This window comes from Lolium perenne, chromosome 2 (genome assembly GCF_019359855.2).
Source record: "Lolium perenne isolate Kyuss_39 chromosome 2, Kyuss_2.0, whole genome shotgun sequence".
Taxonomy (NCBI): domain Eukaryota; kingdom Viridiplantae; phylum Streptophyta; class Magnoliopsida; order Poales; family Poaceae; genus Lolium; species Lolium perenne.
The window spans coordinates 11,429,864-11,455,681 of record NC_067245.2 but is presented as its reverse complement, the minus strand read 5'-3'; the positions used below and the strand labels follow the sequence as shown (position 1 = coordinate 11,455,681).

The window sequence follows — 25,818 nt, the reverse complement described above, 5'->3', positions numbered from 1 at the left end:
ATCTTTCTCGTGGTGATGAAGATGAAGATTATTAAGAAGAGGAGGATGATGTTGTCTCCTTAAAAAAGAAGGGTGAGTTGTAATTTCATGCTCTTCGTAAAGATAAATTGTTTGCTCTAACTTCCTTGAAATTTTGACTATTGCTATTGAGAGCAAGAAAATTATCGAGAAAATGCCAGATCATGAGCCTAATTATTCTAATGAAATTGCAACTCTAAGTCAAGATCTTGAAGAAAAACAAACCACCAAGAAATCTACTGAGGAGTCTTTTGCTCTAGAATTGCCTAAAGTAAAAGAATCCTGTGATAGAGTTTTTGAAGTGGCGAAGGAGCTTGACATTAAAACAATAATGTGCTTGTAGTTGCAAATGATAAACTCCGTGAGGATTTTGAGCACCTAAAAAGTGGCTCTAGTAAGTGGATATAAGGTCCCTGAATCAGCGTGTGGTTCTTTGTTTAAGAGCTTCTGAACTTGCACATTTTTTTAAAGCAGCAACAGCACAAAGATAAAGGTAAGTTGACGAGCTATGATAGATCTTCAGCTTTACTTGCTGCAAAGGCGTGTACTGTCCTTAGACAAAGTAAAAAAGAACTCTGGACAAAGCAGGGAGAGAGATTGGCCCTTCCGAAATAAAATTGATCTCTCTGATCCCACAAAACATCTGGCAAACATTTTTGAAGAACGGTATGAGATTCAGGTGTTGCTTCCATCAACATGAGCCCTTTACATATTTCTGAAGAATGAAGACCGAAACCTAGGCATCTCTTCTGGAACGAGCGTGTAAACTCCATGAGCGCAAAAATGCTGAACAGTCTTATATATTCACTAAAAAAAAGTCTGACTCTCCTATCAAAGTATCAATCGGAACAAGAATATGCAGACAGCCCCGGTCTTTCACTTTATTGATATCAGAGATGCAATTACAAATTTACAATGAGGTATCAGGCCTTTGTTTATGGGATAGGTACATGCCTTAGCTACATGGGCTCTCGAAGATACGATGACAGCGTTTAGTTTTCACACACAAAAGGAATCCAGATATCCTACAAGACATACTTAACATGACATTCAAGATACAGCAACAATTATACACATCAAAATCTTCTGAAAAGTCCAGGAATACCTAATTACAATTACATACATAGAATTTTCGCAACTAAAACTTCAGAGTGGAATGCCCCTCAAACTTCAGAATTTGTTACCACATTGGCAATGTGAAAAACTACTGCGGGCAGCAGATTCTTCAGACAGATCAGAATACACCAAAAAGCGTGGCGGCGGCAAACAGCAAAAATAGTACTCCTCCCAGCAGACCAACCTGGTGAGATATGCATTTTATCGTAAGCCATATGAACTAAAGCCAAGCTCTCAAAATGATGCACAAAAATGAGCCGAAGTGTTCATGATTAATCTAAACAAGAAGCAACCAGAACTAGCAATACACTATTCGCAGCTGCATTACAATTTATGCCTGTACTCACGAAGTATCTGAAACTGACGACAAGCGAAAGTATAAAAAATCGACCATAAGTATTTTAGCTATCTTACCAGTTTCTCGGACAGGTAGTTGGCTAGGAATGCTCCTCCAATAATCGCAAACAAAGTTGCAATCAAGTGTCCAGCTATGGCCCCGCTAGCAACGCCCAAAGGAGACTGCAAAAATAAGAGCCTGGTTTATGCTTACACAGAGCTGGACCAACTCATCAAGCAAGCGATGTATCTATGTGCTGAACAGACCTGTGCGGCACCTAATGCAATTGTAGCCAGCATAGAACGATCACCCCACTCCTACATGTACGGAAAGTTCGGCAATCGATAAACCATTGTTCATGAATTGACAAGATTTAACATCCGAGCTTATGCAGCTGTAAGTATTAGACAGATAATGTTTCTGAAGATGAGAAACAACTTACCGCAAAGAAAACAAGACTAAAGGATTTCCAGATAATCGCCAGAGGACTGGTGAGTTTCTGTGAAACCTACAAAGCAAACAACCTTTCAGTAAACAAAAGATGGCAGGAAGGCAGGGAAATTTCATCACTTCAAGTTTGTCTGGAACACAGTTGAATAAATAAATTCACAAAAGCATCACATGCTAGAGCAGCAAATCTTTGCTTGGCCACTGCATAGCTGCTGCAGATTTTCAGGAACTTAAAGTAAAGCAAAAGATTTATGCTACATCCGTTTGGAGATAGGTGATGTATTAGAAAACGTGTAGTCAAAGTCAAACCTCTTTAGTTTTGGCTTGCAATGCATAACAAAATATCAAGATTGGGCAAGTGAAAACAGTAACATCAGATTTATTATGAAACAATATTCCACAATACTAGAACTTATACAATATTTTACTAGCTTGTTCACATGAAAAGTAATGGTCGAAGTTGGATACTGGACGGTGAGCCTTTATACAGGAAAGCACGACAGAATCAAAATATCTGGAAAGCACAACCTTTTCCTTAACAAGCTCCTCAGCTTCAGCTAGTTCGCCAGATTCAGAGTTTTCTTCAAGATTCCCATTTGTATTATCTGGAAGTGCCCATGCATCTTTAATTGATTTGAAACCAAAAAACGCAAGGAGCGCAACTGCTGCATATTCTCCTATTGGCAAAGCTGCAGAAAAAACATGTTTGTGTGTATGTCTGTTAGTATACCTGAGTGCAAAGCATAACACATCTATATTACAAACCATTTTGCATCAGTAACAGAGGAAGTGTTGAAATTTTCTTTAAAACACAACCAACTGATTTAGCTAGCAAGGTATGTAGCGTTACTAACTTGTTTGAAACTGTGCTGGTACAGACTGAAAGATCCGTCCAATCACAACGCTCACAATAGTCATCAGGGAAAGAGCAGCCATTGACCCAAGTAAAACCTGCTCATAAAATGCACATAATTAATCACTAATTCACCATTAAAATAGTTAGCTAGGAAGTTAAATATTTCGCTACAAATGATAAAATTAAAAGCAATGATATCATCATCAGGAGACAAACATATGAATGACATTCAAGTAACCATGATGCTGGAAATGACACCTCAAGACTAAATCTATAAAAATGGCAGCATAAAATAATAATTCCCATAGATATGCCAGTTGAGACAATTATGCCATGTGAAATCGCTAAAATAGGTATCACTTAATCGAAAATGCCATACTAAGATACAAATGTGTCTTGCCAAATTTCATATTGAATGCATCCTTCAGCACGGCCAGATGCATCTATTGCCATTCCAAGGTAACCACTGCTTCTACAAACTCACCTCAGGCTGGTGGCCTGCCACCATCAGTAGCTAGGTTCAGGGCTTCTGGCACAAGTAAAATGTTACAGGATGGTGCTAAAGTCTAGTGGCAGGTTGTGTGCTATGCTGCGATTCAAGTGCATGTAAGGAAGACCACAATAATTTATGCACCATCAAAGGCATGTCAAGACCCCATAAACTAAACGTAGTTTGATATGTGTTTTATCTCGTTGCCTTTTAGCACATAGTTAGCAACGAACTCACTTTCATTGATGTCTTGAACTCTAAACTAACAGTCTTCCTGCTCTTGGATAGATCAAGGGTATGTCTTATGTTTACAAGGGGTTGTTCTCTGCCCAACTTTTTACACAAATGTAGGAGCAATGACCAGTGATCATAAGACCCCTCGACAGAATTCCGTTACAAGGGCATGCTAGTCTTTCATATACACAAAACGGCATAAACCATTATATATACTATTCTATCAATCAAGATGAGACTCACAGGGAAGGAAAAACTAGATTAGAGGGACAATGGAATAACTAGGCAATAAGGTGAGACAGATCTAAAATGTCAGGGTCCACCACATACCAATGCTTTCTGATACTGCATAGCGAGTAGTGCAGCAATGAAAAATGTCTGCAAAGACAAGAAGGGTCAATCAGGTCAAATTTCTTGGTTTACTTGACTATATTAAACATATCAAATAAGCACCAACACAAAGCATAGGATGTTCGCTGATTTTTTTTTTTTTTCGCGAAAACGCAAAAGGTTTGCGTTTCGATTCATTGATAGAAAGGAAGTTTACATTACAAGCCTAAGAAAAGGCCGAACACCCACAGTACACACCCGACACTCAAACTAGACTACGACAAAAAGGCCGAAATCCGTCGAGTGCTCCTCCGGGACACTACAGAGTGAGCTCCTCCGCAAGACAGAACCCTTGCCGATGAAAGTCGCAGTGCTCGCGCATCGTCGAAATTACCAAGAACCTGCCAGCTGCAGCCAAGACGCGTACCACCTGAATCCCGCGAGCCCACCACGGCTCAGCTGGGAGCAATTGCTGCTCCGGCCTCGACCCAAATCCGAGGAACGCCGTCGGCGCAGCGGCTAGCTCCCGGCAACCTTGACAGACGTGCAAGCGTGCGCCTTCAAGAGCCCGCCAACAAACACAGAGGCCAGCCCACCACTGCTCATCCAGAGGCATGCTCGCGCTGATCGAGGAAGATCCTCATCGCGCAAGCCACCGCGATACTACTCGAGAGGCTAGCGCGCTACCTGCATCGCAAGACACCTCCCATGTGGTCAGCGCTAAGATCCACGAGGAAGACGTACGGCCCGAACTCAAGTTCCCAAGACGACGCCTCCAAGGAGGGTACGACGTCCAAGACGCCGTCGTCGCCCGATTTGGCTAGCCAAATCTGAGGTTTTCACCCGAAACATGAGACCCTAGGCAAGGGAGGTGCCGAAACTCCTCGGTGACGCCACAAGAGGAAAACGGCGCCCTCAGGCGTCGCCGTCACCGGCCCCGAAAGGCAGGGCTTTCGCCCAGAGCATGGTTCCTCACCACTGCATGCACTATCATCCTTCGCCAAGACCTCCTGTGCTGACCCTTTTCTCTCAAAGCGCTAGCTTTGGCAGCGCAACCCACCGGCAGCACGTCCAGCGCGCCAGGTCGGGGGCAGCCATGCCCACAAAGGGACAGGCTGCCTAAGAGGGGCACTACTGAGCCGCAAGCGGCGCAGGTGCCACCATGGGGTGGGTCGCTGCGGGACTGCGGGACTGCACACATCCACCTCAGAGAGCATCGCCGGCCACCCAGCATCGTCCATGTTCGCTGATTAATGGGACAATATGTAGCTACAATTGATGGCGATCTAAGGTCTAAACTAAACACAGTATGCTATCAATGTAATAAAGCTCAAATCTTACAGAACTGACAATCAAATTCCTAAATTCGTAAGAGCATACTCACAATCAGAACTGTAGATCAAGCTGCATGCTGCTATGTTACATGCTATACATTACACACTAAGTGTTCATTATATCAAGCTTCTACTCATGAGAAGAAAGACTCCACAGAGGGGTGACTCTGAATTTTAGTGACAGAGCACGAGTATATATATATTGCTACAATTGATGGTGATCTAAGGTCTAAACTAAATACGGTATGTTATCAATGTAATAAAACTCGAATCTTACAGAAAACTCTTAAGAGCAGAACTCACAGTCAAAACTGTAGATCAAGCTGCATGCTGCTATGTTTAATGCTATACATTACTCACCAAGGGTTCATTATATCAAGCTTCTACTCGCGAGAAAAGACTCCACAGAGGGGTCTTTAGTGACAGAGCATGAGTATTAAACCTTAAAAAAAGGACTGACAACAAAGAGTGTATGTGAACCCTAGACTTGAAGCAGGCCACTATGAAGGAAATGAGAATAAATAAATAAAAACCTTTCTAGAGGAGGGTACGAGACAAGATCAAATATACCTAGAGGGATAGCAAGAAGAGAAAGAGGCCTACGGGAATGGGTTATATACCTTATCCCCAATCTCCGATACGAAAATCAGTGTAAATGCTGCCGTGAAACCTGACTTTGCTAGCGCTGCTACAACTGCAGATGGCTGTCCTTTAAAGAAAACAATGAAAGCAGATGCCAGTGCGCACAGAAGTAGCACCACAGCAATAGCTTGAATGTAACGATATCCCGCGAGTGGTTTTGCTCTGCCATGCATTGTCCACAATATAAGCTCAATGCCATTTGTGAGAGGCCAGGACAAAACTTGGATGGAAAACAGTGAAGGACGAGAACTCACGGTTCATTTGTACTTTTGGTACCAGAGCTATCCAACTGTTCTCCATGGCTACCTGTTTGATCTCCATCATAGCTCCCAGCTCCAAGGTTCACATTGGATGTTTGCACTCTGACATCATGCCTTATCGGCTTCAACCATGACAACGACCTACATCTTGCTGTTATAATGAAACCATGTGATTAAAAAAAAGATAGCATGCCTCGCCAAGATTGAATAATAACCTAAATAACAAAAAGGCATGATTCTAGCAGATTGCAATAAAGAAGATTCTAGACATATGCAAGTCCCCTTTGGCATAAATACAAAATGGAAATGCATGCCATGTAGAAGTTGACCTGCATACGGATAACTGAGTGCACACGCTATACATAGATGCGCAATGTGGAGAGATCATGAGAGACCACAAACTTTAGATCATGTTGAGCGCTTCCTTGGGTTTCCTGCAATTGCAACTGCGCTTTCATGCTATGCTATTTCTTCTAGAGCGCTCCATCAAGCACAGTGAGGACAATGCGATTGAGTGTGTTCGGTCATTTCATCAAGCATGTCAAAGGCACAACCCGTCACCAAGAACCACTAGTCATTTCGACGATGAGACGGGCAATGCAACAGAGTCAACCCGAATCTTGCGCAGCAGAATCGAACCTCAATGTATGGATCAGATTTGGATTTGGTTACTGGCAGCAGAGAAAGGTCACGCAATCCATAGCAGGCTAAGGGCTGCTTACCAAGGTAAGAAGAGGAGACGACCCGGGGAGCACCGGAGCTAGTCCAGCAGAGGGCAGGAGGACGGTCAGCGCTGCTAGTGGAGGAGAACTCCAGCCCGCGGCGTGCTTCCGTGGAATGAAGGCCGGCAGCGGCGCAGGCTAGGTGAGCGTGGCTTCTCCGACGGGAAGCGGGCTGCGAGACGCAAGGGGGAGCCGCCGACGCCGCCGGGAGCAGGAGGGCGTGGCGACCCGCGTGCCGGCGAGCCGCCGGGAGGCCGGAATGGCCGCACGCTCGGGATGCCATGGGGACGGGGACTCCTGGCGGTTTTTGAGATAGGGTTGCGCGCGTGGGCATCCGACGGTGGAAAGTACACCAGAGCTGAGCTGAGCTGAGCTGAGCTGAACTGGAAGCTCCGGCGGGCCAGGCGAGCTGACGGATCTGGAAGCTTCAGTAACTGCTATCTTCAGAGAGCTGACGGGGCAGCTGTGTTTCTTGCCGGATTTCCCTACTGCTCATGTGACTCTAGCTTAGCTGGCAAACATCCTGTAAAAATCCGGCAGTTTTGCTTTTTGGGAATTAGAGCAATAGGCCATTTTTTTATCAGACACCCTGCAAACATCATGTAACACTGCATCTAGTATTTAACTTTTTCTAAGAATGAGAAGGCCCAAATTAACACCTGGTGGCAGAATACTTCCAGCTCAAGTTCTCAACTACCATGATGGACACAAATCTAGATGAATAAATGGACGGGGACGGAAACACCTACACCCAGGTGGGGGTACAAAAGTATTTCCGCAAGTTCAACCATGTATATTTATCTTAAGAAATATATCTAAAAGATTAAGGTCCCATTTAAAATCAAATTTTTATGTGGTTCTTTCATAAGGAAATGATTTTAACTAAAGATAATCTCATCAAACGGAATTTGCATGAGTGCACTAAGTGTTGTTTTTTTTATCACAGGGAGATAATACAACATCTTTTTTTATGCCCTTTTACAAAAAATATATGGAGGTTTATTTACATGACTTTTAATATACCTACTCCATCTAGTGTTACAAATCCGTTTAAAATTGATTAAATGTATCAAAAAAGGATAAAGACCACATTCTAGTTGATGTGTATGCTTTATTATGAGCCACGTGGACAGTTCCTAATGATTTTATCTTTAACAAAAAAAAGTTTCCATAATTTCTAAAGGTTATCCCTTTGTTACGCATTGGATCCATATGTGATCCTTTCTGTAGCCGTCGGAAGACAACCAGAATATGGATAATGGGAGCAACCATTAGCAATGTTAGCACGAGATTTCTATAGCCGGTGAGAGGCGCCTAACTTCATGATGATCTGGCGCCATTTCTTTTTAGTTATCTTAAGGTGGCTTATCCATGCTGAGTCTCTTTGTGTTCGTTGAATTGTAATAATTGTAACATTTTACTGTGACTTTGCAATAAAGAGCTATATGCATCAATTGTAGAGGCAAAGGGTACCCATTTTGGAGAAAAAAAAGTATATCCTTTTTTTTTTGAGTTTTGACAAAGTGTACATTTGTTTTGGATGTAATTGTGAATTTATCACTAGGCCATGTACAATGCAAGGTGCTTAAAAAATAAACGAAGCATTAAATACCGATGCTTAGATAAATACCGGTGTTTAAGTAAAAAACTGGTTTATTTTTGTAAACACCTCCCTAAGAGCAGCCACACTGCGGCTCTTATACATGCTCGCTAGAAATTAAATCCCAGCCGTTTTGGCTAGTTCCCGGTGGTTACTCTGGTAGCGACACATAAATAAGAGAGCTTGCTGATTCAGTACATAAAAAGGCTGCCAGGCTTTTGGCGCTTGCTGCATGAAACAACTGCCGATTTAAGCGCCTGTGTTAGTGGCTGCTCTATAAGCATCTTGCATTGTACTTGCCTTTAATGATTTTCATTTTGCACCAATCACAAATTTACACCGCAGTAAACAGTAAAAACAACAGCCATTCAACCGCCATTGCCACCAGCAGTAACACTGAAGTTTCTTCAAATAGCTAACACTGGAGTTTCTTACAAGAGGGACTGTCATTGCCTGCATCTCTGCAGGGGGATCAATAGTTTCAGTATCTCGCAGCCATCAAACCGTGCCCATAAACATATCTGTACCCTTGATTTCATCTAATCCAGTGGAAGCACGCCAACACCGTTGTCTTGTACTACTTCTGAAGAAGCTTCTTGATACCGAGACTCTTGTTGCTTTGACATGGCATCCATCAAATGCTAAATTTTCCGGAGCATGTTCATGTATGTGTAACTTGAGAACCTAACGAACAATCGCCTGAACCTACAAGAACAAAAGGAATATGTTGACTTTCGTAAATATAATGCACGGCCTACAAAACCAACGGCATTGAGAATTCTGAGATAGATAACCGGAGCTTCATTAATTGTTGGGCGTGGCATAATTTGAAGTTGAGAAATTGAATATTGCAGTTAGTACAGGCTTATGTCAAGCTGCCAACAACCTGTCTACCAGTCAAACAATTTTTCCTAAAAATGGAACAAGTCTAACCAAAAAAAATCTAGTCAAACAAATTACTATATGTTTGGCAATGTCATCATTTCTTCAAAGAGAGTATTACACATAGTTATGCTATGTTTAAAATCTTATTTCACTTGATAAAGGTTATGAATTGACCTTATGATTCTGCTGAGGTCGGAATTTCTAAACCAAGACAACAGAGGTTATGTGTCAATGTAGAGAAGACTAATTATACTTACCAAACCCACTGACTTCTGTGTGCAGCCATTGCCTCAAAGGTTCGGGATGGGCTGCAGTTAACTAAACAACATATTGGTTGTTTTGAGCTTGAAGAAATCAAAGAAGATAGCCAGATGTCAACTGGACCACTGTACTTGCGGAACATGTTCAGGCTTACCTACATTTCCAAAGAAACCAGAATCAATTGTCTTAACTTTTAGATGCTAGTTTTCTCCAAGAAAGAAATCTATGGACTATGGTACATGGGCACATCCGTACTGCTCAGAAAAACAAAGGATGGAGGCCATAGTAATTTGTGCAGTACAAAGACGGACTACATTTTCAGATATCAAACTGACTGCTATTGTTCAAAACTGCGCATAAGAACACAACTAATTTATTGTTCCCCATGTCAGATGTCATTCAGTTTATAACTAGCTTAAGTGCCAACAACATTGATAAAAGAATAAAAGGAGATGGACAGCGTGTCAATACATCTTTCAGAGAACTAGTTTGATTATGGAAATGGTGAGATGAATATTTTAAGCATACCATACAGAAAATCAACAAAATATTCATATGCTCTTTCAGACTGTAGAATGAAAGGGATGATGATCAAGGCTCTCGAGAAAAACCCTTACAAGTTCCCATGCTTCAATGCTTCCTTGCTGGTTCTCATGAAGAAGCTTGCTGTTCACAAGAAAAATTATGCTGTTTAGACTCTAGAACAATAGACTAAAAATATACCACATAAATATAATAGGCATCTGAATGTAATCCAAACATGTAAAAACCATAATTAAAACAAAAAATAGAGAAACTAGTTAGCGACAGAATGAGCGCAGCTCACCGCAACCAAAAAGAGATCAGAACCTGGTATTCTGATGTCACCAGTATGGACATCCACATTGTAACAGCATTGTGTGAAAACTAAAAGTGTATAAAAATGCTAATATGGTATACGCCAAATTTGCGGCAAGTTGGCACCACAAGAATTAGTCTGATTATTCTATTGCAACCTTCTTTAAATCAACTCATATATGCATGTAGGGGATGGAGTCGTGCAGTAGCCCTTTAGTATGCAGAGGTGTGTGGCAATGGGAAACGGGGTTAGCCTCCTTATATTAGTATGACTAGGAATTAGGTTACCATTACACACAAGAAAAAATAAAGCTTTTGCAACACAGGGAATTGATAAGGATGTGATGCTGAAACAGCTTCTCCTGACGAAGTTCACAATGCCAGAATGAAGTTTAAAAACATATTTATGATATGGACATATGGTGCTAATCATAAGGTGTTCAACAAGTTGACTGACCTTATACCATGATGAACGTCGCAGTGATTCGGATGACCTGATACTCCACATGAATCAAAGGTCACAATCTAAAACATCATGAAATATTGCAGTAGTAAGTAGGGACAATGGAAGTAAAATTAAATGCAAATAATCACACTTTATAGGTCCATAGGAAGGAGATAAACGTATTTGAATTGCACAATATATGATATACTAGTAACTGTTCGCATAGAAATTGTGTTGAGATTCGGGGATGTGTGATGACTAGTATAGTGTATAAGATAACATGGCTTTGCTCAGGAACAAGCAGGATTAGCAAGAGGTTGTCAAAAGTTCCTTTGAACAAGTATAACACTCATTGATCGGGAAGTATATAAAAGTAATATTGCTGTCATGGTAAATAGTCAAACTTGCTCATATTACATGTAATAGATGTTCCTTTGAACAAGTATAACACTCATTGATCGGGAAGTATATAAAAGTAATATTGTTGCCATGGTAAATAGTCAAACTTTCTCATATTACATGTAATAGGTGATCAACACATTTGCATATTTGTTCCTCCAAGTTTGATAATTTCAAATATGGTGCAACAATCAAGGAAATCATAATATTATGACTCTGAATTCATGCGAGGACTGAGATGAACTCATTACCGTGTCAATATCCCATAGACGGATCTGCTCCATGGTAAGTTCTGCTAATAGTCTGTGATCCCACTTTTCTTGAAATCCATCCTACAATATACATTGGGTATGCTCAACTGTCACTTGTGTTTGGAATAGTATCTGAACTATGAAAAATGAGTGACCTGTAGCTTTTGATGGTCCAAGACTTCAACTTGCTCATCTGGAATCTGCAATTATGAAAGTCCTGTCAAGAGCTGAAGAAAAACGTGCTCTCAAAGGGGTACACTATGGAGCAGTGTAGGACTTGAGTACCTTAAGAGCTGCACAGGCTTTGTATAGTTCTTCTTTACGAATATTTCCAAGACCATCAGCATTACCTATAGAAACAGCAGTAACCACTGAGAAAGATTAACTCTGCAGTCCGCACATGTGTATAAGCCGAAAGAAGAGAGCATTGGTGCTCTAGTATGCATTACATCGGTATTTTCATTACAAGTAACTGATTTCTGGTGGTAAAACGTTCAGGATATATTGCGTGCCGTTTGAGTAAGCCAGGAGAAAAATAACTATTTGGTACCAGAACATTGAAAAGTAGAAATAGCTCCCTGTGTTTCTTACAAATATCAAAAACTTCATTTCCAAATCTCAAAAACATGCAAGCACATATAGACGTGTAGTATGTATGTACAATTTTCATAAACACATGTTTTTAGCTGTGATCTACACACAAATAAAGACAAGTACATCAGAATATTACATTCCCAAAGCCTCATTTGTACTTGAGACATATGTTCCTTTTAATTTGTTGACAGCCATGGCTGGTAATCAGCAAGCATTACCATGCATATAGACTTTTGCACATGCATATCAGAGGCAAGTTACATCGAAATTGGCAGGGGGGACAAGTTATTCAGGTCATGCAGATCACATAACCTTCTCCAAGTCCTCCAGCATAGAGAGAATGGATCGCGGCTCCCTATCTACATACTCTTGGATGCAAAAGTGGGTGGTGTGTACTTCCTAATGGTCGACACTAATGCTAGTACTGTTCAAAGTATGTTTCAACAGAAACTAGTCCATGGGTGTGTATTCCGTATTTTGGCTGGACGAATGGATGGACAAGATGATTTCTCCTGTACATACAGGAATATGCACAGAGAATAGGGACATACATGACAACATGGTAGCAATCTTACCCAGGGACATGCACAAGATGTGAATGCTGTGACCTTTTGACTTGAGGAAAAGTATGGTTGGGGTGAAAAACCTGCATTGGTAACACAAGGATTTCACATAAGAGGAAAGCAACCTTAAGAAACATGGTAGAACAGGTCAAGGCGCCGAACCGGAGGCGCAACTTGTGTTTGTCCTAATCAAACTATACACACTGATCATTATCCTTTCCACAATTTTCTCGGTCGCCATTCCAGTTACTACATGACCTACGCAACTTGCGACCCGAGTGGGACGAGACATGAATTTCGTCGAGCACCTTGCGTGCACCAAATAGAGTAGAGGATGAGAGAGACGAGTGCGACATACATGGACTCGTCGTCGGGGTGTGCGAGCACCAGGAGGACGTTCCTGGTCCTCTTGTCGCTGCGGAGAGGGGGTGGGAATCGAGGGCTCGGTGGCAGGCTGTATGGCGTGGAGGAGGAGAGTATCCGCCCGAGGGAAACCGCCCACAGGAGGACGGCGCCGGCCGCCGGGACCATCCAGATCCACGCCATGTCGAGTCCGGCCGGCGAATCTGCCGCGGCCCTGGATGCGCAGCCACTCGCACACACACACGATGAACACTATCCCGGAGGCTGAGAAGAGGAGCCAAAGAGGGCCTCGGTCATGGCGGAATTTCAGTTAAAGCTTCGATTGACGTTCAGTAATCGGGCGTTCCAGTAACTAATGTTTTACTTTTACTCGTTGTCGTTAACTGTTTACTGCTCCCTCCATTCCAATAAACAAAGCCTATAAACTTGGTCAGAAGGCAACATCTTTTAAACTATAAATATTTATGATACAAAATCAAATACTCAGTATTTTAAACCGCCATGTAGCACCACCACTGCCTCGTCAAATAGTTTCACCACATGAAGAAATATCTACCATCTGACATTCACAGACACCACAACTCGCAGAAATCTCACCCCTGAAAACTTGTAGAGGGCATCATTCTCGCTGCTACACGGATCATTGGAAACCAAGGCATCATCACCATCATCATTAACCGCTGCATCTTCATCACCATCACCATTTCCATCTCATTTACTCACATTTTGTTGTTTAATTCCAATTGCTATTGTGGATTTGTACTTGTATTCATCCATATACTCGTATTCATTCCATATGTATATGAAGATGTTGTTCACTGTTGTCCATGAGTGAGTGGTTCACCTGCTTGTTCTTGGGGAGATGGAGAAACCCTAGCAATATTATGATATGAAATAAATATAATTTATAACTCTAGTTTATGATTATGTGTTAGTTTTCTCTCTAGATAGGGATCATGTAATATTTTCCTTCAGGCCTAGAGAAGGAATTACAATTAGACATGTGGTAGTATGTTTGGTGCTAAGTGACATAACGTGGCGACGTGCTATTCATATGGTCAAGGATAAGGAAAGATTCACAAAGCTTATACCAATATCACGGAGAATCCCTTAATTGTGAGGGATCGAAATGGCTTGCTTACGATCTTATCGTAGTGGTTATTCAGGATGAAATATCATATGGTTTTCTGTCATCATCTTTTTATCGAACTCTCTACACTCATGTTATAAACAAAGAGTGAATGACATAGATTTATCCTAATCATGATTAATACCAATGCTAGAGGTAGATCCTACATTCTCCGGGAACATCTCGCCTTACTAAGGGCCCCTTTGATTCATAGGAATTTCATAGGAATTATGTAGGATTAAAATTCCTATAGAAAAATTTCCTACACATGTTGTTTGATTCATAGGAAAATATCCTATAGGAATAAATCCTATAGGAATCTTATAGTGTAAATCCTATAGGGAAAAAACATGAGGTCATACCTCATGAAAAAATTCCTTTGCTACAGTCAAACATACTTCATCTTCCCGTAAGATTCAACTAGCCATGACATTGCAATCCTATATTTTTTCCTATTCCTATGATTTTCCTACCCTATGAATCAAAGGCCAGAGCTCTAAATGTTATTAATATTTACATCGTGATTGTCTTTCTATTTACTTTACTTTTCAGTCATTAATTTACACACGAAAGAATTTTCTTTAAACACTCTTACTTGGAAACAAGGACATCTTATAAGTATCCTTCAATAGATAGTGACAAGGGGCATAACGACCTTAACCAAATAGCTCCCCGTGGTTCGATACTTTTACTTTTAAAACTAGCTACAATATACATGTACACTTGTAGTCACCAGGCAGTCGAGCAGCGCGCACACGATCATGTTCGGATAGTCGGGGAGACAAGATTGGTGGTTGAATTGCCACCTTGGATCCAGTTGATGGCAGTGGCTGCATCGGAGAGCTCGGGCTCGTCCACCCACATGTTGCCTTGTTGACTTTGGCTCGCGCGAGGTCGAAGAATAGGGAAGTTTCCCTTGGCGATGTAGGAAGACTAGTTGAAAGGATTGGTATGAGCGATTAGAGGTGGTGCTAGCATTTTTTAGTTCATTTTCAACTTTAGGACTTGACACAAAGGAAAATTCACCCTGTGGATTTTAAGCAAGCAAGTAAATAATGATACAAGTATGTAGGATTTGGTGACTAGGTGTATACGTGAGCACCCTCTAGATACCGCATGATCTGCTTTGAGATCCGGTTCTCGACACACGAACACCAAACGGCGTGAACCTGCTTCTTTATGTTCTCTCGACAAGCAAGGCTGCATGCACGACAGGGTGTAGTGTGGACTCTGAACATGTGGGTCACGGGTGAACAGCAAAGAACCAAAAAAGTACTGATTTCCCTCTCGCCCATGAGCGCCGCCTCCATCTCCCTCTCGCCCAGTCCGAGCCCCCTTCCCAGTCGCAGTATCATTGGCTTCCCCGATGACGGCAGGCAGAAGTGGTCCGCCGCCGCGCGGAAGTCTGGCATCCGCGCCGCGCCGGAGACACTGCTGCCGGCGAGCTTGTCTTGCCCTCGCCGGCGCATCGACACTAGCAACGCGGGCGTGTAGCGCGCCTTCTCGCGCCAAGGCAGGATGGAGAGGCTGAGCTTGACGAGGTGCGCGCGCAGCAGCTCGCTGACCATGCGGCCGACGCCATGGCCGAGCGTGAAGCCGGTGATGCCCTCGTCGTCCTCCTCCCGGTACCCCGCGCGGTAGCTCCGGTCGTTGGCCGTCGTGTTCGTGCGCGTCATGTTGACGAGCCGGTACTTCACCGGCGCCGCCATGTTGTTCGTTACAAGCACGGCGGAGCAGCCGGTGCGGAAGTTGCAGTTGAGGAGGAGCTTTCCGTGGTCCTTGCCGAAGTACCACCCGACCGTGAGGATCTCGGCGCTGACGACGACGGCGTACGACATGGCGTGCGCACGCAGGACGCCGGCCGCGACGTCCACGCCGACGGAGCCCGCGCTGCAGCCCATGCCGGAGAGGTTGAAGGTCTTGACGTCGCTCCGCATCCCGTAGCGGTTGACGATGATGGCCGTGAGCGACGGCACCGGGCAGAAGCCGCTGCAGTTGACGACGAGCGCGCCGACGGCGGACGGCGGCACGCGGGTAGTGTGGACTCTGAGCATGTGGGTCACGGGTGAACAGCAAAGAACCAAAAAAAGTACAGTACTGATTTTCAGGCTACGCCGGTTTCCATAGTTGATTGACCAGGAACAGCCTCAATGAACCCCGCGGCCAGGTCGTCACTATCGGCCAGCGCCAGGAAGGAACTTTCCTTAATCGATGTGCTTATGGCCGAAAGAAGATGCACAGATCGATCCTGGGGTCAGTTCTGGTGCGTCGCCGGCCTCGCCCTACGTCTCTCCTTCTTCTCCAACGATGCATCGCTGTCTCCCTCCGGCACCATCCTCCCGGGCTTCTTGGCGAGCGTGGGCTTCCGCGACGGCGCGGCCGCCTCCGTCTCCAGCTCGACGCGGACGGCGACGGAAGGATCTCCCTGCCAGAGCTCGCTACGGTGTCTCACGCCATCACGTCGCCGCCGAGCGAGTCCGCGGGAGGCCGGGAGGTGGGCGCGATGATGGAGGAGCTGGACGCGGATCGCGAAGGCTTCGCGTGGACTTGGCGGCCAGCTCCAGGACCAAGGGGCGGCCATGGCGGCCAGCTCGCTCTGGAACGCCGCCCTGGTTCCCTGCACTCCTGGACCAAGGGGCGGCCATGGCGGCCCAAATAACACACGTCTTCTGGTCGGCATCGCCGCGTCCGTCCCTGAAGCCGGCCTCCGCGCAGCCCGTCAATCCCCTCTTCCCTCGCTGGTGGGGAAGCCGCTTGTTCAGCAGGTTAACATCTCCAAGTCCGGCGGACCGCTTGAGATGCGGGGCGGCGGCAGTTTCAACCTCAAATCCCCTTTCTCTTGTCAGGAAGAGTGGAGACGATGGGATAAGAAGAGAGCAACTTAGGGCCTGTTTGGTAGCTCAGATTTTCTCACCTCATCCCACTTTTTTCTAAGAGATGTTGTTTGTTAAACCGGCTCGGGTCAACTGGGCACTGCCCACATGATACGAAAAAGAGGCCTTAGCCCTGCCGGAGAGCGAAGCTCAGATTGAGCTTCTCTACTCAACCGAGCTGAGCTCATACGGAAAAAGCCACCGCGGGCTGCGTGTGCGAGGCAGCCAGCTAGGGGTCACAGCCCCGCAGGCCCATTTCCCCCCGTATTCCATCTTCTTCTTGCTCCTCTCCCGTCGGCCACGCACAGGCCAGCGCCGCCACGGGACAGCGCCGCCATGGCCAGACACGGGACAACGCCGCCGCCTCCCCGACTTCATCCTGTGCCGCCGCCTTCCCGACTACGGCTTGCGCCGCCACCTCACCGACGCGCCGGCTGCGCCGCCACCTCACCGGCCTCCACAGCCTCGGCCTCGACCGGCCTCCCCGGCCTCGGCCACGTGCCGCCACGGTCTCGGCCATGCGCCGCCCTCCGTCGAGCACCCGCCACGGCCTCTCACCGGCGGCCGCTCATCTCGCCGGCGGCCGCTTCTCTCGCCGGCGGCGATTTCTCAGGGACCCGATTGCTTTTCGTTTTAGCTTTTAGGGACCTGATTGCTTTCAATTTTTCTGTTTGAGGTTCTTTGTGTAAAAAAATCAGACCAGCTCGGTTGAGCTCAGATTGCCTCACCAAACACCATCTCTATTTAGCATGTGTGAGCACACCCGATCTACCAAACGAGTGGTAAAATCTCACCTGAGCTTGTATAAGGTCAGCTTGTATGGGTTGAGAATGTCTTTCTCTAGTGACCCGGGCTAACAAACACGCCCTTACCCTTCATCGATATCTCCGTAATTAATTTGAGCAGGATAGGCAGCGGCGGAGTGGATGGTGGAAAAGTGAATAAAAAAGAAATCGCATGGTAACGGCAGAACAAGCTAACACCGTCGGACATGTGTCAGACTCTCACCGCGTGCTCACGTATACACCCGGTCACCAGGCTTCATCCGAAAGATAGAAATAACCACAATGGAGACCCGCAGATGTATTCCCTTAGTTCCTTCCGACCACAAAGGCGATTCCACTGATGGGATTCGTAGCATAGAAAACAAAAAATTTCCTACCGCAAGAACGAAAACACAAGCCAAGATCTAATCTAGAAGACGGTAGCAACGAGGGGATCACGAGACTAACCCTTGAAGATTTCCAAAGCCTACGAGATTAGATCTCGTTGTTGCAGAAGATGATCACTTGCCGCTTTCAAAAGCGCGTAGAAGATCTTGACGGTGCCACAATCGGGTAGCACCTCCGTACTCGGTCACACGTAAGGTGTTGATGAAGACGACGTCCTCCTCCCTGTTCCAGCGGGCAGCGGAAGTAGTGGATCCTCCTCGGAATCCCGGCAACACGACGGCATGGTGGCGGTGGTGGTGGAGATCTCCGGCAGGGCTTCGCCTATGCACTGCGGGAGAGATATGTGGAGGAGGGGCGCTAGGGTTTGGGGAGAGAGGGGGTCTAGGGCGCCGGCCATTGGGGGCTGCGGCCTAGGAGGCTTTGGTGTGGCCGGCCCCTCCCCTTGGCTCCTCATCATATAGGTGGAAGCCCCCAAGAGTTGTAGTCCAAGTCTTCGAATAAGACTCCAACAACAAAACTTGCCATAGGTGGGAAACCTACTCAAGAAGGGAGTCCTACTCAAGGTGGGACTCCCACCTTTCCTTGAGGTGGGGTGGCCGGCCACCTTAGGTGGAGTCCACCTGGGACTCCTCCCCCTTAGGGTTGGCCGGCCATGCTAGTGGAGTCCCTCCGGGACTCCGCCTTCCATAGTGATTTCTTCCGGACTTTTCTAGAACCTTCTAGAACCTTCCATAAATGCACCGGATCATTTTCAAACTTATAAAATGACTTCCTATATACGAATCTTATTCTCCGGACCATTCCGGAACTCCTCGTGATGTCCTGGATCCCATCCGAGACTCCGAACAAAACTTCGAACTCCATTCCATATTCCATATCTACTCAAACGACATCAAACCATAAGTGTGTCACCCTACGGTTCGCGAACTATGCAGACATGGTTGAGACTTCTCTCCGATCAATAACCAATAGCGGGATCTGGAGATCCATAATGGCTCCCACATATTCAACGATGACTTAGTGATCGAATGAACCATCTACATACGATACCGATTCCTTTTCTCACGCGATATTTTACTTGTCCGAGGTTTGATCATCGGTATCTCTATACCTTGTTCAACCTCGTCTCTTGACAAGTACTCTTTACTCGTACCATGGTATGTGGTCTCTTATGAACCATTCATATGTTTGCGAACTAATTAGACGACATTCCACCGAGAGGGCCCAGAGTATATCTATCCGTCATCGGGATGGACAAATCCCACTGTTGATCCATATGCCTCAACTCATACTTTCCGGATACCTAATCCCACCTTTATAACCACACATTTACGCAGTGGCGTTTGATGTAATCAAAGTACCCTTCCGGCATAAGTGATTTATATGATCTCATGGTCGAAAGGACTAGGTAACTATGTATCCGAGCAATAACCAATAACAGGATCTGGAGATCCATAATGGCTCCCACATATTCAACGATAACTTAGTGATCGATTGAACCATTTACATACGATATTGATTCCCTTTGATCATCGGTATCTCTATACCTTATTCAACCTCGTTACCGACAAGTACTCTTTACTCGTATCGTGGTATGTCATATCTTGTGAACCAGTCACATGCTTGCAAGCTAATTAGACAACATTCCACCGAGAGGGCCCAGAGTATATCTATCCGTCATCGGGATGGACAAATCCCACTATTGATCCATATGCCTCAACCCACACTTTCCAAATACTTAATCCCACCTTTATAACCACTCATTTACGCAGTGGCGTTTGAGGTAATCAAAGCATCCTTCCGGTGTAAGTGATTTACATGATCTCATGGTCGAAGGACTAGGTAACTATGTATCGAAAGCTTATAGCAAGTTGAACTTAATGACTTGATCTTATGCTACGCTCATATGGGTGTGTGTCCATTATATCATTCAACCAATGACATAACCTTGTTATTAATAACATCCAATGTTCATGATCACGAAACTATAATCATATATTAATCAACAAGCTAGTTATACAAGAGGCTTACTAGGGACTCCTTGTTGTTTACATAGCACACATGTATCAATGTTTCGGTTAATACAATTATAGCATGGTATATAAACATTTATCATAAACACAAAGATATATAATAACCACTTTATTATTGCCTCTTGGGCATATCTCCAACATCCACTAACTGTGACCTTAAAGGAGGTGACCAAAACCTTTACAAATAAGGTAGGGGCAATCTCCACAACTCAATTGAACATGTGGATATGCATTCAAATTCTGAGATTCAACATCCTCCTGCTCGCGGTTTTTCAAGATCAATACTGAAAATGAAGGGACAAGTGGCAGAACTTGCAAAACCATGTATTGAGTCACTCCAATGCGGTACTAAGCCATTGACCCTGAGTAAGATCCTATGCCGCTAGCACGATGGAGAGTCTGTAGTGCGTCATGAGCACCGGGCAAAGGGACATTTGGGAAATTCGAGCGAACCGCCATACCTTCCTTTGGATAAAGATAGAAGGGAGAAGGTTCTGAAGATGGCATCGTAACCCACAAATTTGGTTCTAGGACCGACTTGTGTTTTCATGAGCGTAGTCAGCCCTGGAGTGCCAACCAAGGGCGGTGGCACATACCCCGTGCTGATCATGACCACCTGCACATCACATCTCGACAGAGTGAAACGTGTAATTAATGAAGGGTTCGTAGCATGGAAAACAAAAAATTTCTACCGTGAACATGAACAAAAACCAAGATCCAATCTAGGAAGAAGCAAGATCTAATCTACCAAGATCTAAGCAACGAGAAGATTGCAAGACTAACCCTCGAAGATTCCAAAGCCTACGAGATTAGCTCTCGTTGTTGATGTAGTCGATCGTCTGTGCTGCAATCCGGCAACACTTCCATACTCGGTCGTGCGTACGGTGTCGATGAAGCCCGTCCTCTCCCCGTTCCAGCGGTCAGCGGAGGTGTGGTAGATCTCCTCGGAATTCCAGCAGCACGACGGCGTGGTGGTGGTGGAGGAGAAAAGCTGCAGGGCTTCGCCAAGCCGGAACAGCAATATGGTGGAGGGAGAGAGGGGGCGGCCAGGGTTTGATCAAGGGGGTGAAGTGGTCGGCCACCCCCTCCCCTCTTTATATAGGGGGCTGGGTCGGCTGGGGTGGCCCCCTTTCCCATCTAGGGTTGGGGGCCGGTGGCCAAAGGGGGGAAGAGGGAAATCTTCCCCCCAAGTTGATCCCCCTAGGGTTTCGGGGAAACCCTAGGGGTTTGGCCGGCTGGGCCTTGGGGGGCATGTGCCCCTGGCCCATTAGGCTAGGGAGAATCCCCTCGGCCCATGCTAGGACTCCTAGGGTCATGGGCCCACTGGTGGGACCCCCGGAACCTTCTAGAACCTTCCCAGTCTTTCACCGGAAAAATCCCGAACTTTTCCGAAACCTAGAAATTAACTTCCCTTGTATGAATCTTATTCTCCGGACCATTCCGGACCTCCTCGTGATGTCCTGGATCTCATCCGAGACTCCAAACAAACTTCGGTCTCCATCTCATATTCCGAATCTACTTATGCGACATCGAACCTTAAGCGCGTCACCCTACGGTTCGTGAACTATGCAGACATGGTCGAGACTCCTCTCCGAGCAATAACCAATAACAGGATTTGGAGATCCATAATGACTCCCACATATTCAACGATAACTTAGTGATCGATTGAACCATTTACATACGATACCGATTCCCTTTGTCACGCGATACTTTACTTGTACGAGGTTCGATCATCGGTATCTCTATACCTTGTTCAACCTCGTTACCGACAAGTACTCTTTACTCGTACCGTCGTATGTCATATCTTATGAACCATTCACATGCTTGCAAGCTAATTAGACAACATTCCACTGAGAGGGCCCAGAGTATATCTATCCATCATCGGGATGGATAAATCCCACTATTGATCCATATGCCTCAACCCACACTTTCCAAATACTTAATCCCACCTTTATAACCACTCATTTACGCAGTGGCGTTTGATGTAATCAAAGCATCCTTCCGGTGTAAGTTATTTACATGATCTCATGGTCGAAGGACTAGGTAACTATGTATCGAAAGCTTATAGCAAGTTGAACTTAATGACTTGATCTTATGCTACGCTCATATGGGTGTGTGTCCATTATATCATTCAACCAATGACATAACCTTGTTATTAATAACATCCAATGTTCATGATCACGAAACTATAATCATCTATTAATCAATAAGCTAGTTATAAAAGAGGCTTACTAGGAACTCCTTGTTGTTTACATAACACACATGTATCAATGTTTCGGTTAATACAATTATAGCATGGTATGCAAACATTTATCATAAACACAAAGATATTATAATAACCACTTTATTATTGCCTCTTGGGCATATCTCCAACAGTATCCCACTTGCACTAGAGTCAATAATCTAGATTACATTGTAAGGTACCTAACACCCATGGCATTCTGGTGTTGGTCATGCTTTGCCCTAGGGAGAGCTTTAGTCAACGGATCTGCCACATTCAGATCTGTGTGTACTTTGCAAATCTTTACTTCACCATCTTCGATGTACTCGCGAATCGAATGAAAACGCAGCTTGATATGCTTTAGCTTCTTGTGTGACCTTGGTTCTTGTGCATTGGCGATGGCCCCATGTTGTCACAATAGATGATTAATGGATCCAATGCACTAGGAACCACACCAAGCTCAACAATGAACCTCTTCATACATACTGCTTCCGATGAAGCCTCCGAAGCCGCTATGTATTCCAATTCAGTTGAAAACTTCGCCACTGTGCACTGCTTGGAACTCATCCAACTTACTGCAGCACCATTCGGTATAAACACATACCCAGACTGAGACTTAGAGTCATCAGGATCAGTGTTCGAACTTGCATCGGTGTAACTGGTTACAACGAGCTCTTGGTCACCGCCATAACAAAGAAACATATCCTTAGTACTTTTCAAGTACTTCAGGATATTTTTGACCGCTGTCCAGTGTTCCATTCCTGGATCACTCTGATATCTGCTGGTCAAACTAACAGCATGTGCGATATCCGGTCTAGTACATGTAGGGATTCGTTGCATAGAAAACAAAAAATTTCCTACCGCGAGAACGCAATCCAAGCCAAGATGCAATCTAGAAGACGGGAGCAACGAGGGGATGATCAAGACTAACCCTTGAAGATTTCCAAAGCCTATAAGAGTAGGCTCTTATTGCTGCGGTAGACGATCACTTGCCGCTTGCAAAAGCGCGTAGAAGATCTTGATCACGGTGCCATGATCGGGCAGCACCTCCGTACTCGGTCACACGTTCGGTGTTGATGAAGACGACGTCCTTCTCCCCGTTCCAGCGGGCAGCGGAAGTAGTAGCTCCTCCTTGAATCCGGCAGCACGACGGCGTGGTGGCGGTGGCGGTGGAGATCTCCGGCGGAGCTTCGCTAAGCGTGCGGGAGAAGAGGAGGAGAGAGGGGGCGGCTAGGTTTTGGGAGAGGGGGTGGCCGGCCACCTATGGGTGCGGCCAAGCTATGGGCTTGTGGTGGTCAGCCCCCTCTCCTATGCCCCTCATTATATAGGTGGAAGCCCCAAGTGTTGGACTACAAGTCTTCGAATAAGACCCGAACCAAAAACCTTCCATGTGTAGGGAAACCTACCCAAGGTGGGAATCCCACTTGGGGTGGGATTCCCCCCTTCCATGAGGGGGGTTGGCCGGCCACCCTTGGGGAGTCCACCTTGGACTCATCCCCTTTAGGGTTGGCTGGCCATGCAAGGTGGAGTCCCTCCGGGACTCTACTTTCCATGGTGATTTCTTCCGGACTTTTCTAGAACCTTCTAGAACCTGTCATAAATGCACCGGATCATTTCCAAACTTGGAATATGACTTCCTATATATGAATCTTATTCTCCGGACCATTCCGGAACTCCTCGTGATGTCCGGGATCTCATCCGGGACTCCGAACAAATATTCGAACTCCATTCCATATTCAAGTTCTACCATTTCAACATCAAACCTTAAGTGTGTCACCCTACGGTTCGCGAACTATGCGGACATGGTTGAGTACTCACTCCGACCAATAACCAATAGCGGGATCTGGAGATCCATAATGGCTCCCACATATTCAACGATGACTTCAGTGATCGAATGAACCATTCACATACGATACCAATTCCCTTTGTCACGCGATATTTTACTTGTCCGAGGTTTGATCATCGGTATCACTCTATACCTTGTTCAACCTCGTCTCCTGACAAGTACTCTTTACTCGTACCGTGGTATGTGGTCTCTTATGAACTTATTCATATGCTTGCAAGACATTAGACGACATTTCACCGAGAGGGCCCAGAGTATATCTATCCGTCATCGGGATGGACAAATCCCACTGTTGATCCATATGCCTCAACTCATACTTTCCGGATACTTAATTCCACCTTTATAACCACCCATTTACGCAGTGGCGTTTGGTGTAATCAAAGTACCTTTCCGATATAAGTGATTTACATGATCTCATGGTCATAAGGACTAGGTAACTATGTATCGAAAGCTTATAGCAAATAACTCAATGGCGTGATCTTATGCTATGCTTAATTGGGTGTGTCCATTACATCATTCATATAATGATATAACCTTGTTATTAATAACATCCAATGTTCATGATTATGAAACTAATCATCCATTAATCAACAAGCTAGTTAAGAGGCATACTAGGGACTCTTTGTTGTCTACATATCACACATGTACTAATGTTTCGGTTAATACAATTATAGCATGATATATAAACATTTATCATAAACATAAAGATATATAATAACCACTTTTATTATTGCCTCTTGGGCATATCTCCTTCAGTCTCCCACTTGCACTAGAGTCAATAATCTAGTTTACATTTGTAAAGATATAACACCTTGGCCTTCTGGTGTTTTATCATGTTTTGCTCACGGGAGAGGTTTTAGTCAACGGATCTGACATGCTCAGAAACGTATGTATTTTGTAATTCATTTGCGTCTCAACGCATCACTCATTTCCAAATGAGTCGGCATTAAATATGTTTGGTCTTCTGGTGGAACCTTAATTCCGCGGTCTGAAATATGTTACTAATATTGTCACAGACAATATAGCTTCAAAGTTCTGACTCTGTCAGAACTACACCAAGTTCTCAAAGAACCTCTTGACTTTAACATCCTTTGTCATTGTCAAAACAATGACATATTCTGCCTTCTTTTGTAAAATCCGTCATAATATTTAGAACTCTTCTAAATCTAGAATAGACAACTTCTAGCTCATCGTGCTACCTTTTAAACAGCACTTAGTCTAATTTGAGATTGAAATTTTATTTTCATATGTGACAAAACAAATATCGGTGCAACATCTTACAGCGATTTGTTTGTCATTTCCCATACAAAACTATATATATATATCCTTAGTTCTTCTAAAGTACTCAAGAATATTCTTACTGTCGTCCAATGATCATCATATGAATCATTCTGGTATATGCTCATAACACTTTATAGCACATGACATCTGATTGTGTACATATTATTCGTGATCTATAATCACTCATGTGTTTTTACTCATTGAGTATCAGATACACTCAAGTCTTGTTAAAACTTCACATGACAAGAACATTTTCTTAATATTTCTATATTGAACTAT

The 25,818-nt window shown here is 44.6% G+C and overlaps 3 protein-coding genes across 3 annotated transcripts; all 3 read right to left on the bottom strand.

The window, feature by feature from the left end:
• Nucleotides 1-875: 875 nt before the first annotated feature.
• Nucleotides 876-7,262, bottom strand: LOC127331155 (GDT1-like protein 2, chloroplastic). Its single transcript, XM_051357215.2, has 10 exons — nucleotides 6,790-7,262; nucleotides 6,062-6,218; nucleotides 5,786-5,969; nucleotides 3,832-3,879; nucleotides 2,776-2,872; nucleotides 2,450-2,610; nucleotides 1,914-1,979; nucleotides 1,738-1,788; nucleotides 1,549-1,653; nucleotides 876-1,318 (listed from the first exon to the last, which is right to left on the bottom strand). Exons 1-10 carry the CDS (start codon nucleotides 7,121-7,123, stop codon nucleotides 1,253-1,255), a joined length of 1,269 nt encoding a protein of 422 aa, XP_051213175.1. The 5' UTR covers nucleotides 7,124-7,262; the 3' UTR covers nucleotides 876-1,252.
• A 1,389-nt stretch (nucleotides 7,263-8,651) lies between these two features.
• LOC127331154 (probable N-acetylglucosaminyl-phosphatidylinositol de-N-acetylase) lies at nucleotides 8,652-13,256 on the bottom strand. The gene is made up of 9 exons (XM_051357214.2): nucleotides 12,983-13,256; nucleotides 12,637-12,707; nucleotides 11,753-11,817; nucleotides 11,623-11,667; nucleotides 11,468-11,548; nucleotides 10,830-10,897; nucleotides 10,153-10,201; nucleotides 9,532-9,689; nucleotides 8,652-9,094 (listed from the first exon to the last, which is right to left on the bottom strand). Exons 1-9 carry the CDS (start codon nucleotides 13,168-13,170, stop codon nucleotides 9,031-9,033), a joined length of 789 nt encoding a protein of 262 aa, XP_051213174.1. The 5' UTR covers nucleotides 13,171-13,256; the 3' UTR covers nucleotides 8,652-9,030.
• Nucleotides 13,257-15,138: 1,882 nt separating this feature from the next.
• LOC127328208 (3-ketoacyl-CoA synthase 10-like) lies at nucleotides 15,139-16,185 on the bottom strand. Its single transcript, XM_051354824.2, has 2 exons — nucleotides 15,393-16,185; nucleotides 15,139-15,143 (listed from the first exon to the last, which is right to left on the bottom strand). The coding sequence occupies exons 1-2, from the start codon at nucleotides 16,168-16,170 to the stop codon at nucleotides 15,139-15,141; spliced, it is 783 nt and encodes a 260-aa protein (XP_051210784.2). The 5' UTR covers nucleotides 16,171-16,185.
• Between the last annotated feature and the right edge of the window lie 9,633 nt (nucleotides 16,186-25,818).